We start from the raw sequence: 14,226 nt of genomic DNA, 5'->3' as shown, positions 1-14,226 counted from the left end.
CAGTCACCCAGTTTTGTGAGATCACTCTGTAACTCTTTGCAGTCTGCTTTGGACTTAAAAGATCTGATTTGGATTCCAGTCTGGAAATAGAAAACCGAGGGAAGGCTGTGCCAGCATTTAGGGCACTAGTCTAGGACTTGAGAGACCTTGCTTCAAGCCCCTGCTCTGTCACAGGCTCCTTGTGTGATCTTGGGTAAGTCACTAAGCCTCAGTTCCACATCTGTAAAATGGGGATAAGAGTACATCACAAGGGTGTCATGAGGATAGATACATTAAAGGTAGTGAGGCATTCAGATCCTATGGTGATTGGAGCCACATAAGTACCTTACTTAGACAGATAACCCAGTTCCTCATCTGTAAAATGATCTGAATTTAAACTTATGTGATGATTTTGCATGTAATAGCCAGCAAGCACTCAGAAGCCAGATTGAATGGTGAGAGGAGAGAGCACTTTGATTATCTTCATAAGCACTCACATGAAACTGACTGTTCAGGTTTCTGGAAACGACTAGTCCATGCTCAGAGAATTTAATACACACATTAGCATAGTACCTCCCCTTCTTGTAATCTGCTGCCTGTCCTTAGAAGAGCGGGGAAGGGAAGGTGATGTTTCTATTCATTGCATGGGTTGTCTGTGTGCATACTTAAGGACAGTGGTTCTATACCAGGACTCCTTGCTACATCCCTCCCCTCTATTCTGGTCCCATCTAGCCAGGATCTTCTCCACCCCACTATCACCACCTCTCCGTTAACAATATGGGAAGGGAAGCATCTCATGTCACCAAGCTTGAAAAGAGATGCTTAGGAATTCAATAAAATTCACTGATTAGCCAGGATCACAGATGTGGACAACAACAACATGGCCCATGGTTGCTCAGGACTTCCAAGTTATCATCCCTACCCAGCCCAGCAGGTTGCTTGGAACTTCATGACAGCAACAAGCTGAGAAATAATACTTCTGTGGAGTCCAAGAGCTCCTCCAGAATTCAGTAAGTATTAGGTATATTCCCCTATGCAGTGCTCACCCCCTTGACTCTTCTCTACATCCCTCTCCTCTCTCCCCCGGTCCCATCTAGCCAGGATCTTTCTGGCCCCTCCTCCCCACTGTCACCACCAACACCTGTGCTATGCTCAAATACATTTCTGCCTCCTGTTACCCTTCCCAGTAATGTGCACTTAACAAGCGGTGCTGCCTTCCCCCTTGCTTGTGGTTCTGGTAAAGCCTTTTAGCTTAAACGGGGGAACAACTGAATTTCTGTCCCCGGAGCCCTCCACCCTATGAGCATGCAGGATTTCTCACAGGCTAAGGAACGGAATATAGTGGGAGCCGCTTGTTAAACTCTTGGCAGCTCATCACTGAAAACTGGTTTCTCAGACATCTGCACCAGTGTTTCCTCAAACTGTGAGGCCTGTTTCTCCCCAAGGGAAACTGAGGCAAGGGCCGGGAAAGTGAGCAAAACAACAAGACTGTTTTTCCTCTCCTGACTGAAGTGTTGTCACAACGGACTCAACTAAAACCAGGGCCAGCGACTGCATGAGGAATGGAAATACCTACTGTAAGGCCTGCTTACTACACAGGAAAGGATCCGGCTGGGAAGAATCATAGAAATATAGGGCCGGAAAGGATCTCAAGTGGTCATCTACTCCATCCTCCCTCACTGAGGCTGCACAAATGAACCTACACCATCCTTGATAGGTGTTTGTCCAACCTGTTCTTCAAACCTCCAATGATGGGGGATTCTACAGCCACTCTTGGTGACCTATTCCAGTGCTTAACTACCTGCAGATTAAACCCATTGCTTCTTGCCCTACCGTCAGCAAACATGGAGAATAATTGAGCACCCCACTCTTTATAACAGCCCTTAGCCTATCTGAAGACTTATCAGGTCCCCCCTCATTCTTCTTTTCTCAAAACTAGAATGCCCAGTTTTGTCAACCTTTCCTTACAGATCAGGTTTTCTAAATCTTTTATCATTTTTATTGCTCTTCTCTGGACTCTCTCTAATTGGGCCACAACTTTCTTAAAGTGGGAAGCCCTTAACTGGACACAATAATCTATCTGAGACTTCAACTGTGCCAAGGAGAGTAGAATAATTACTTCTGGTGCCTTACATACGGACACTCCTGTTTCTACACCCCAGAATAGCAGCTTTTTTTCACAACTGCATCATATTCTTGGCTCATATTCAATTTGGTATCCACTGTAACCCCAAGATCCTTTTCTGCAGTACTACTCACTAGCCAGTCATTCCCCATTTTGTAGCTGTGTATTTGATCTTTCCTTCCTAAGTGCAGTACATTGCACTTGTCTTTACTGAATTTCATCTTGTTGATTTCAAACCAATTCTCCAATTTGTGAAGTATGAACTGAATTTTAATCCTGTCCACCAAAATGCCTGCGACCAGCATGGTATCATCCACAGATTTTATAAATTCTTTTATCCATTATCCAAATTATTAATGAAAAATATTGAATAGTATCAGACCCAGGACTGACCCCTGTGGGACTCCACTTGGTGGGTCGTCCCAGTTTGACAGCAAACCGTTGATAACTACTCATTGGCCTTTCAACCAGTTGTGCATCCATCTTATAGTAATTTCATCTAAACCACATTTCCCTAGTTTGCTTATGAAAATGTCATGGGAGACGGTGTCAAAAGCCTTACTGAAATCAAGATATATCCGATCTACTGCTTCTGCCCCATACAGTATGCCAGTAACCCTGTCAAAGAAGAAAATTAGGTTGGCTTGGCATGATTTGTTCTTGACAAGTCCATACTGGCTATTTCTTATCACTCTATTATGCTCTACTGCTTACAAATTGATTGTTTGATCGTTTGCTCCATTATCTTTTCAGGAATTGAGGTTAGGCTGACTGGTCTATAATTCCCTGGGTCCTCCTTTCCTCCCCCAACCCTGTTGAAGATGGGTATTAAGTTTGCCCTTGACGAGCCCTCTGGAACCTCACCCATCCTCCATGAGTTCTCAGAGATAATCCCTAAAGTTCAGAGATTGCTTCTGCTAGTTCCCTAAATCCCTAGGGTAAATTTCGTCAGGCTCTGCCAACCTGAATACATCTTATTTATCGAAATATTCTTCAACCTGTTCTTTCCCTATTCTGGCTTACACTCCTTCCACCTTGATAATATTAATTGTGTTACACATCTGGTCACAATCAACCTTTTTAGTGAACACAGCAGCAAAATAGGCATTGAACACCTCAGCTTTCTTGGAGTCTTCCATTAGCTCATCTTCCCTGCTAAGTAGTGAACCTACACTTTCATTCATCTTTCTCTTGCTCAAAATGTATTTGTAGAACCTCTTCTTACTGCCTTATGCCCCTTGCTAGCTGTATCTCATTTTGTGCCTTAGCTTTTCCGATTTTGTCCCTATGTGCATGCGCTATTCTTTTATACTCATCTTTAACAATCTGTCCATGTTTCTACTTTTTGTAGGGCTCCTTTTTGATTTTCAGGTCCTTAAAGAGCTCCTGAGGGAGCCATATTGGTATCCATCGCTTTGGTAAAGAAAGCCAAAGCCCTCCTGTTGACATCATCTGTACAGCCATGCATTCTTCTCCAAGATGTATCTGTCCCTGCCTGGACTCTTCCCTTCAGCAGGCACAATGGACGAGAACACATCCTGCACCCCCAGCTCTTTAACCCTCGCTCCCAGAACTCACTGCTCATCCGCCTGGGTCATACCTGGCAGTATCATTGGATGAGCAGCATGGGGTAGTGGTCAGAGGGACAGATGAACCTCAGCAACCTTTCCATGATGTCTCGGATGCAGGCTCCAGGAAAGCAGCATGCCTCCTAGGAGGTCAGGTCAGGTGGGCAGATGGATGCCTCCATCCCCCTCAGAAGTGAGTCCACCACCCTACATCTTCTCCCCTTGGGTGCATTGGCAGTGAGTCTCCCAGTCTTGGGAGAAGGTGGCTCCTCTTCCCCAACCATTGGGATTTGCTCTTTTCTCCTGTTGCCAATAGCGCATACTGGTTCTTCACCTTGTTGGACAGGGGACCTGGGAACATCCTGCTCACATAGGCTTCCTAAAGCCAGCATTTCCCTGCACTTCTCATTCCGGGAATCCTTCCACCTGGGGATGCTACATTTCCCTAACTCCCTACCCTGGGCACTGGGGGAGATCAAAGCTGAATGTGGATCTCTGGAAGATACAGGCACTGTCCCCAGGCACCCCCCCCACTCCCTGTGCCTACCCCACCCACAAGGGACTGATCTTTTCCTTCCTGCTTTCCCTGCATCTTGCCCTCCAACAGCGACATGGCTTTTCATTGACTCATGGTTTCACTAAGCCAAGACCCTTAAAGGCTTTAATCTGCCCATCTCTGTTTCTTAGAGGAGGAACACAAGAGCAATGTTCGGGGAAAACTTGGTCTACCACTATCATCTAGAGAGTTAATTGGCTTGTCCTATATCGCAGGAGTGCTTCACATGAGGAGCAGCATCACTGTTCACTCTACCTTCCTGTCCCACTGTTTTAAATAACGGTCGCTATCACATGGAGACAGGCCCAATTCTCCTCTCACTCTGCTTTGGTAAATCACAACTAACATTCTGAAGCCCCTGCAATAACACCAGTGTCTCCTCACGTGCATCACTTCTAGTCAGGACCCCCGTCTACTCTCGGGTCCTGATTTCCCACTGCTTCACCCCTTGTGCAGTCATTTACACCTGTGCAAAGCTGTGGTAACCTACTACCCCTGCTGTGAATGACTGGAGAATTCCGGCTTCAAGGCACTGCACTACCCAGTGGAAAAGGTTTTCTCCTAAGATTTCTCACCATGGCTATCGTGAGTATAGTGGTACTCTAGTGGTACCAATGGTTGCAGGGCATGTGTATTATTATTTGTATTGTGTTCATGCCCAGAAACCCCAGTTATGGATCGTTGCTTCATTGTGCTATGTGCTGTACAAAGAGGATTCCTGCCCCAAAGAGTTTATAAACCCTGCTCTGAGCAGGCCTAGGCAACGTAATGTTCAAAACATATGGGGCCGCTGGCACCTTGCCTAGGCTGGCACTGCTGTTACCATCACCAATGGTGGCAGAAACTTTAGAAACAAAACACCAAAAGGGCCTAATGTTCATTAACATTTCTCTGGCAGTGCAAAGGGGCCTCCAAGCAGGTGTTAAACAAGCAGCTGCCAGAAGGGTGTAAAGGGACCTTGGAACCTGATTCTCATTTACACTATGTGCTGACAAGGCCAAAGAGCTCAAGTTCCTAGAGTCCACTGGGGACACCTGAAAAGGCATTGGCTCCCAAAGGTACAAGCGGACAGACGGCGTCAGAAAAGTCAGTGTGTCTGCAGAAGACCTCCTGGTTGTGATTTTCACTCCAACAGGTGACCAAAAGGAGGAGAAATCTAGGTAAAGCTCCATGCGCGGCATCCAGCCCTTCACACACAAGTGCCTGTGACTGACTGCAGTGAGATGGTGTCTGCGTGTTGCTGGAACTCTCTGGTAGAACTGGGAAGAGCCTCGTGAGGAAGGAGAATGGGGAGGGCTGAGCACAAGCGATGTACAGCAGTTGGAAGCAGGGCGTTAGTGGGCGCAGCAAATAACAGTAGGAATGTGACACTGTAGGCTACCCTTCAAGGATAGTGGGATCGAATGGTAAGCCCACTCCATCATGTGGCAAAGCCCTTTAAGAGTATGAAAGGTCCAACTATATATATATATATATATATATATATATATATATATATATATATATATATACATATACACACACACACACACAAAGACTTAGGAGATACTGGGAGAGACGAAACAGTCTCTGAAGTAAGAGGTGTTCACAAGAAAATCCTGTTACTATTTCTTTAAGGGCCCAGAGCCAGGATCCTGCAGAGGGGGTGGGGCAAGGTTTCCCTTCCCCAGCCCAACCAATGGGGAACGAGCTGGGAGAAGAGGACCAGCATAAATGCTGCCTCCTCCCACATAGCATGGCAGACACCAGGAGACATCAGAAGGGAAAGGCTGGCCTGGTGAGGACCCTGAAGCCTGATGGCTAATTAGGAAAAGGGGCCAGCTAAGGGAGAAGCTGGCAAAAGCCTCGCAACTGGTTAACCCATAACCCAGCTCCAAACAGGAGAGCAGGGGACTCCTATTTAAGGACACCATTTTGAAGGACAAGCTCCAGCTCCAGGAAGGTTGCTGGGGGAGTCTCCTGGAACAGGACAAGAAGCTCAGAGGCCCAGAGAAGGGCAAGAAATGCTTCAAGTGCTTGATTTTGTTGGTAGTTCTGAGCTCTACTGAAGGGCCCGGGGGAAGTCCTGAGACCTGCTACTCTGGAGAGAAGAGAGTGTGATTTTTTTTTTCGTTCACTCCCATGGTGAGTTGAAGGACTTTGCTGTTGGCCCAGGAGAAGCCGATGGAAGGGACTTCAAAGTGGCCAGCTTGAAGTCTGACCATTTACAGCTAGACTTGGACACCCCAGAATTGGACTGAACTTTTAAGTGACTTGGCCGGAGAGCTAGGCCTCAGAAGGCCCAGACAGAGATGGACAACAGGAAGAGATGACCAAGGGGAAGGCATGACTACCCCACACCTACCCACAAGGGGACATGCCGGAGTGACCACTGCCATCACAAGGAGCCGTTGCCACTCTCAGTCTCCATCCCAGATCTGGCACAATTCACAGTGATAAAAAAAAATCGTTCTCAACTGACTGCTGTTTGGGGTTTGGGTGTCCAAGAAGCTTCTTTCATAACTGGCAATCCCCGAGAAAGTGCTCTGTTGAGGCTGAACTCCCTTCTCCCCCTGCAGAATGAGGATGAGGCACAAGGACCCAAGGCCGAACCAGGGACCTCCAGAGCTGAAAGGCTAAATCTCTACAGCTTGAGCTAAGACCCATATCCTCTGTGGAGTGGGCATAGGAAATGGGGAGACACATAACACATACTGAATAGTGGCTTACATACCTCTTCTGAACAGAAGCACGTCCCAAACATTTGCGGCCCAAAGCAGTTCACATCCCAAACAAGCTGCCACATACAACAACTGCCACCTTAGCCAAAGCTGGAGACCACCAGAGCTATAAACATGAATTTGCACTAAAGAGCCAGGCTGCGTACATGGGGACTAGATTCATATTCTCTACTGCCCAGTGGGTTATGCGTGTGTGGCTGCAACCTGTGTTCTGTGAATACACAGAGAACTTCCATCTCCGGGGCTGATGACCTAGTGCCTTTCATGATGAACCTTTAATTCACTTCCTTTTACAAGGTATCAAATGAGATCTTCTGGGTCATGGACGAAGTAGTGGGAAGCAGAATGCCTCCAAAGTGACAAATCTATTCAGTTCAGATGTCACTGCCCATTTACAGTGGCCTTGGATTCCTGCCATGAAAACTGAGGTGAAACACCAAAAAAACGCCAAACAAACAAGGGCCTAATATCAGCTTTCTAAAGAGCAAAATGAAATCCCTGTTGCCCATGGAAGTAGAAAAATGACCGGATGTTGTGGATGTGAATGTTGATGGTCAGGAGACAGAAACCTTGAGTGACTGAATTCCTAGAATGCTGTGTATGGACAAGGGACAGCCTGAAAAGAGGCAAAGAGGGGATCAAATAAATCACTTGAGGAAGAGCAAGGGGTCAAATTTGAAACACAAAGAAAAGCAGTTTGAAACTATTCAGTAGCCTCCAAAGAGCTCAGGAGCCCAATCCTGCCAGTTCCCCAGGGCTTCCTGCAAGGTGCTGTGCCATGTTAGAAGCTCCCAGCATCATGCCTTTAGAACAGGGACGGGCAAACTTTTTGGCCTGAGGGCCACATCAGGTTTCCGAAATTGTACGGAGGGCCGGTTAGGGGAGGCTGTGCCTCCCCAAACAGCCAGGTATGGCCTGGCCCCTGCCCCCTATCCGACCCCCTTCCCCTGCTTCTCTCCACCTGACAGCCCCCCTGGGATTCCTGCCCCATCCAACCCTCTCCCCCCGGGGACCATCCACCCCACCCAGCTCTCAATCCCCTAACCCTAACTGCCCCCCGCCGCCCCATCCAACCCCATCAACGTCCTGACTGCCCCCACCAGGACCCCTACCCCATCCAACCACCCCTTCTCCTTGACCGCCCCCGGACACCCCGTCCCTAACTTCCCCCCGCCGCCCCATCCAACCCCACTCTCCTTCCTGACTACCCCCCCCAGCACGCCTGCTCCCACTCAAGCCCCATTCCCCACACTCTGACCGCCCCAACCCCTATCCACACCCCCAGCCCCTGACCACCCCCCAAACTCACCTGCCCTCTATCCAGTCCCCCCCCTCGCCCTCTTACCGCGCTGCCTGGAGCACCGGTGGCTGGTGGCGTGGCTGCACCAGGACAGGCAGCCACGCCGCACAGAGCAGCGGGTCAGGCCGGGCTCTGCACCTGCGCTGGCCCAGGAGCTCGCAGCTCCGCTACCCACAGCATTACGCCGGCGGTGCAGTGAGCGGACGCTGCGGGGGAAGGAGGGAAAAGCAGGGAAGAGGCCGGGGGGCGAGCCTCACAGGCCAGGAGCTCAGGGGCCGGACAGGATGGTCCCATGGGCCAGATGTGGCCCACAGGCCGTAGTTTGCCCTCCTCAGCCTTAGGATCTTATTCTCCAGAGTGCTGTACACCCACAACTAGGGGGAGTGGAGGTGCATGGTCCCAGGCAGATTGAAGCCCTCGGAGAGCTTATCTTTGACGCAAGCATTGTAGCAGAAGCCAGATGCTTTGGAGATGATATGCAAAGAAGATGCGTGAGCGAGATGAGTTCAAAACCTAGCAAAATAACCCATCCACTGCAGCCTCAAAGCTTAGAGAACAGTGAGGCTTTCACTTTTAAACAGAGGTTGGATGCATAAAGGAAAGGCTTCCGAGGTTTTTCAGATGTGATTAAAAAAAATAAAGTTACGACTGGCAAATCTGTTTGAGTTCCTTTCAAATATAACGCAGAGCTATCGATTCTTTTCTTCAAGAGGTTTATCGGGAAGGTGAACAACAGAACACTAACAGCATGGTCTGAAAGAAGAGATCGAATAAGTCCTGAAAAAAGTATCGAAGGGGATTTTAAAAGCATTTACCATTGGTCTAACTCTGCTTTTCTTGAAGCCAATGGAATTTTAATCATTGACTTCAAAGGGAGCAATGGTTAAATGTCCATTGGCTTCATGGGAGAAGAGTTAGGCCAACACTGAGCACACCTGAAATTCCTCCCCTAATTCTTACAATGTACAGGGGGGGCGGGCAAACTTTTTGGCCTGAAAGCCACATCAGGTTTCTGAAATTGTATGGAAGGCCAGTTAGGGGAGGCTGTGCCTTTTCTGTCCTGGCCGCCACTCCCTATCTGACCCCGCTCCCCTGCTTCTCGTCCCCTGACAGCCCCCCCTGGACTCCTGCCCCATCCACCACCACCACCCCCATTCCCTGATGGCCCACCGGGGATCCCTGCCCCATCCACCCCCCTCCTCTCAGTCCCCTGACTGCCCCCAGACCCCCCACCCCTAACTGCTCGCGGCCGCCCCATCCAACCCCCCTCTCCTTCCTGACTGCCCCCACCAGGACCCCTGCCCCATCCAACCACCCCTTCTCCTTGACTGCTCCCGGACACCCCGCCCCTAACTTCCCCCCGCCACCCCATCCAACCCCATTCGCCTTCCTGACTGCCCCCCCCGGGACCCCTGCTCCCATTCAACCCCCCATTCCCCACCCTCTGACCACCTCGACCCCCATCCACACCCCCAGCCCCTGACCATTCCCCGACCGCCCCCGCCCCCAAACTCCCTTGCCCTCTATCCAACCCGCCCCCGCCCCCTTATCGCACTGCCTGGAGCACCAGTGGCTGGCGGCGCAGCTGCACCAGGACAGGCAGCCACGCCGTGCAGCACAGAGCACCGGGTCAGGCCTGGCTCTGCAACTGCCCTGCCCCGGAGCTCGCAGCTCCACCGCCCACAGCATTATGCCGGCGGCGCAGTAAGCGGAGGCTGCAGGGGAGGGCGAACAGCAGGGCAGGGTCCGGGGGCGAGCCTCACGGGCCAGGAGCTCAGGGGCCGGACAGGACGGTCCCGCAGGCCGCAGTTTGCCCACCTCTGAGGTACAGCCTCGGGGGAATGATCATGTCATTCAGCAGGAGCGCAAGGAGAGTGCGGAACCTTTGGGGCCAGATTTGCAGAATTCTCGGCCCGCAACAGCCCGTGCTGAGACCACTCAAGGTTCTCAGTGCAAGCTCGCGGGGCACGGAGCTCAGCTGAAAATCTGACCCTCCATCTGACATTTATAACTCAGTATCATTTTATCATCCGTCAGCCTCATGGAAACGTCCGATTGTTGGGAAAAGGATTTAGTGTTATCAGCCACAGGACGAATACGACAATGTAAGACACACATATCAATCTGTTTGCAGAAGGCGAGCTGTACAACGCTGGTTGTTATTAATTGTGTGGATTACAGAAGCCCCAGGATTACCATCAGCTGAGCCCCAGTGTGTTAGGCACTACGTAAACCAGTAGTGTGCAAACTTTTCTAGCCGCACCCCCCACCCCCCGTAATGGATTCTGTCCATGTCTCCCCCTGCCTATTATCGCGCAGCCAAGCCTTCCTCAGCAGCGGAGCTTGGGCTGAAGGCAGAGCTGGGGATGGGGGAGGAGCTAGGGCTAGAGGCGGAGCTGGTCTGGGGGGCAGAGAGGGAATGAGGGCAAAGCTGGGCTGGCAGAGTGGGGGGCGGAGTGGGGCGGATCTTGCCTGGAAGTGGAGCTGGGCTTGGAGGCAGAGTAGGACTGGGAGCTGAACAGGGCTGGAGGCACGGCACTCCCTTCCTGCCTTTTCGTGTGCTTTCTCCTCCCCCCCCCCACCCCAGCCCCAACGTTCCTCCGTGCCCCCTACAGTTTGGGGTCCACTGATATAAACACACAGTTTTACTATGGGTATGTTTACATTACAACCAAAGGTGTGACTTCAGCATGTGTAGACACACCTGAACTAGCTTGTATCTAGCTAACCCAAGTAACAACAGCAGCTAAGCCTCGGCAGCATGAGGCCGGGACCCAGAGTATTTACTTGACTGGCTAAGCCCCTGCTGCTGCTGCCACACCACTGCTTTTTTTATTTGAGCTATCAAAATCAAAGCTAGCTCTGAGTACGTCTACACATGCTGCAGTCACACCTCTGACTACAGTGTGGACATATCCACAACCCCTGCCCTGCAGAGCTTTCAGCCTGAACAGGGCGGGAGAAAAGGATACAACATGCAAGCAAAACACAGGGAATTGAGACACTAGCTGGTAGCGACTGACCAAGGTCATAGAGAAGAACCAGTGGCAGAGCTGGCAACTGAACCCAGGAGTCCTGAGTCCCTTAATAGCAAGACCATCATCACTCCTAAGAAAGAGCCTTCATCGTCCCAAGTTTGGAAAAAGAGATAGATATAAACAGTTGTACTAAGAGTTCTGTGACCGTGTATTAAATCGTTCAGGATGATTCACCACTGTGCAGAGAGCCAGAACGAAGTCTATGTGCCACTTAAACCTTATTTTGAGTAGTCAAGTGGAACTGAAATGCTGCACAGACCACATGCTGGTGCTCTGCACACACTGGAGTTTCACCCCAAATGAGGCTGTATTCACAGATTCTGAGCTCACTTTGCAAAGCTTAATGAAAGATACTTATAGAGAATTGAATCGAATCTGTAAGGCTAAGATTATGTCACCGAGGTCGGGGAAGACACGAACTCTGTGACTTCCAGAGACCGCCATGACATTTTCCGCTTCAGCCCCAGCGCAGCGGGGCTCGAGCTGTAAGCTCCCGCAGTCAGGGGCCTCCACAGATCTCAGCCAACACCAGGGGACCTGGAGCTCTGAGCCACCACGGGTGTTGGGGGGACCCCTGCAGCCACAGGAGGACCCCAGAACTCCAAGCCACTGCGGACAGCCGGGGGGACCCCGGAACTGTCAGCCACGGTGGCGACAGGTCCTGGATGCCACCTCTCCCATCCTATAGCAGGTCTTGGGCTCTCATCCCCTGGTCAGACCCATTTTATCACAGATATTTTTAATAAAAGTCATGGACAGGTCACGGGCTCCAACAAATTTTTGTTTATTGCCTATGACATGTCCCTGACTTTTACTACAAGTAACTATGACAAAATATTAACCTTTTATCTATAAGTCCTTGTGCCTCACTCATCATCATAGTCTACGAGCAACCTTCCAGTAGTGCATTAGACAACACGACTATTGGTCACATGACCACTGGTCACACGTTTGTTCTCTCATCTTCTCCCCAGGAAGAGAAGCACATGCAGTAGAGATACACCCCTTAGCACCATATGAGGAATGTGTTGCAAGCTCTGGTAGCTGGGATGTTTTTTGTGGGGAAAAAAAAATCTCAATTAAAACACACAAGACAAAAAAAATGTCTAAAAAATGTTGATCAATCTAGCTGAACCAAATACAGGAAAAACTTCCAAACATATTTTTTAAAATTTTGCTTTTTTTCCCCCAACATTTACAAAGGGTTGAAAAAACAAAGGAAACATTTGGTCAAAAGTTTTGCCGGTTTTTCCCCAAATCTTCAAATGTTGAATTTTGAAAAATTTCAACTTGCACGAGAAAATCTGTTTTACTGACTTAACCTTTAAAGTGAAACTGACGTGGAAAACAAGAGCTCACCTGAATCAAACTGTTCTCTGTTCCCATTGGCTGGACTCTGACCCTTCTCCTGGGATAGATGTTGAGTCTCTTGCATGGCGGAAATCAAAGACGTCCTAGTTTCCATTGCTCACAATGAAATGTCTTCCTTTCCTAATTCATCATGTAACAAAAATTTCCTGCAGGACAGTAAAAGAGAATAAATGAGCGGCCTATTTTGACCAAGTAAACACATTTCCCTAGCTCTTCTTAAAGATCCTCTTTTGAGTCACCCTGCATTTTGATTGTTGTAATTAATCTATGTACTTCTATGGCTTTTATCATTACAATATCAGAGCAACAGTGAATTTATCCTTTGAGATGGGGATGATTATACTTCTCTATTTACAGATGAGTAACGGAGATTAAGGTCCAATCCAAAATCCACTGAAATCAATGGGATTCTTTCATTGATTTCAAAGGGCTTTTCATCAGTCTATTGGTGACTTGTTCAAGGTTATATAGGGAGTCTATGGCTGAACTAGGAATTGGACTCAGTACAGTGCCTTAACCACAAAACCCATCGTTCCACTGCTACATCTCTAATCTGCTCCCAAAGTTCTTCTGTATACTTGACCTTAACAGGGCCAAGTGCGGAAAAGCCGCATAGTCTAGTGCTGAGAGTAACGGGCTGTAAATCCGGACGCCTGGGTTCTTTTAAACCAAACTGCCACTGTGGTGCTGAGCCGTGGCTCTGTCCCCTCACAATGCACCATCGAGTGCAGCTCAGCCAGCCAGCTGATCTAAGCCAGTGGTAAATCACTACAGCCCTGGAGCAAGTAGAATGCAGGGAAGAATTTTGTGACACAGAGGGGTTTCTCTGAGTCACCAGGCCTACCAGGGATGTTGCATCTTGCACATCACCCTCTGCTCAGGGCTGTGCCTTAGAGGTACAATCTAGCACTTGGACTGTAAACTCTTTGGGACAGAGGCTGTCTGATTATAGGTTTGTACAGAGCCCAGCAGAGTTGGACTTTGACCCTGATGGGAACTTTTGGGCATCACTGGAAGACAAATAGTAAATAATAATAGATTGTTGTTGGGGAAATGTCCTTATTGGCTTCTTTATCTATAAAGCGCCTAGTACACTTTGGGCACTAATATATATGTATATATGATCATTTCTCCACTTCATCTTTATTTCTCCTGACATGCAACTTGTTAATGAATGAGCTGCATTATACACCATGGCTATTTCAAACTCAGCTAACCTCAGAACATGTATATCTGTCATCCCCAGTGTACATTCTCTTTAAATTAACTATGAAACTAGAAGCGATCAGTCCATTGGAAGTCAAAAAACACTAATCCTTCAATAGAGAAGCACTAGAATATTTCTGTAAATATAATTAATAAGAAATAGGATAAGTATCAGCTTTTTCCACGAAACTTATTTGGAGGGGAGGGAGAAAATGGTAGTTAAAGCTTTTATTTTTCCCTTGGTAGGTTCAGATATTTTTACATTCACCCTAACCAGACAGTAAGGGAAGGTAATCTGGGATTGGAAAAGCGATCAATTTAAAAGGTACCAAATCAGTCATTTTAAATAGAACTCCAGGGTAA

The 14,226-nt window shown here is 48.7% G+C and overlaps 1 protein-coding gene across 2 annotated transcripts in view; it reads right to left on the bottom strand.

Annotated features, from left to right (window-relative positions):
• The window catches only part of SFMBT2 (Scm like with four mbt domains 2), a 189,652-nt gene that overhangs the window by 149,589 nt on the left and 25,837 nt on the right, over nucleotides 1-14,226 (bottom strand). For both annotated transcript variants that reach the window (XM_073328829.2, XM_073328832.2), the window contains exon 2: nucleotides 12,646-12,803. In XM_073328829.2, coding sequence (XP_073184930.1) covers nucleotides 12,646-12,751 — 106 coding nt within the window. In that variant the 5' untranslated portion in view covers nucleotides 12,752-12,803. The remainder of the gene's footprint in view (nucleotides 1-12,645; nucleotides 12,804-14,226) is intronic.

The sequence above is a fragment of the Lepidochelys kempii genome, chromosome 1, assembly GCF_965140285.1.
Source record: "Lepidochelys kempii isolate rLepKem1 chromosome 1, rLepKem1.hap1, whole genome shotgun sequence".
NCBI classification, from domain to species: Eukaryota; Metazoa; Chordata; order Testudines; family Cheloniidae; genus Lepidochelys; species Lepidochelys kempii.
Note: the sequence above shows the minus strand (reverse complement) of the source record. Positions and strands in the feature narration are given on the sequence as shown.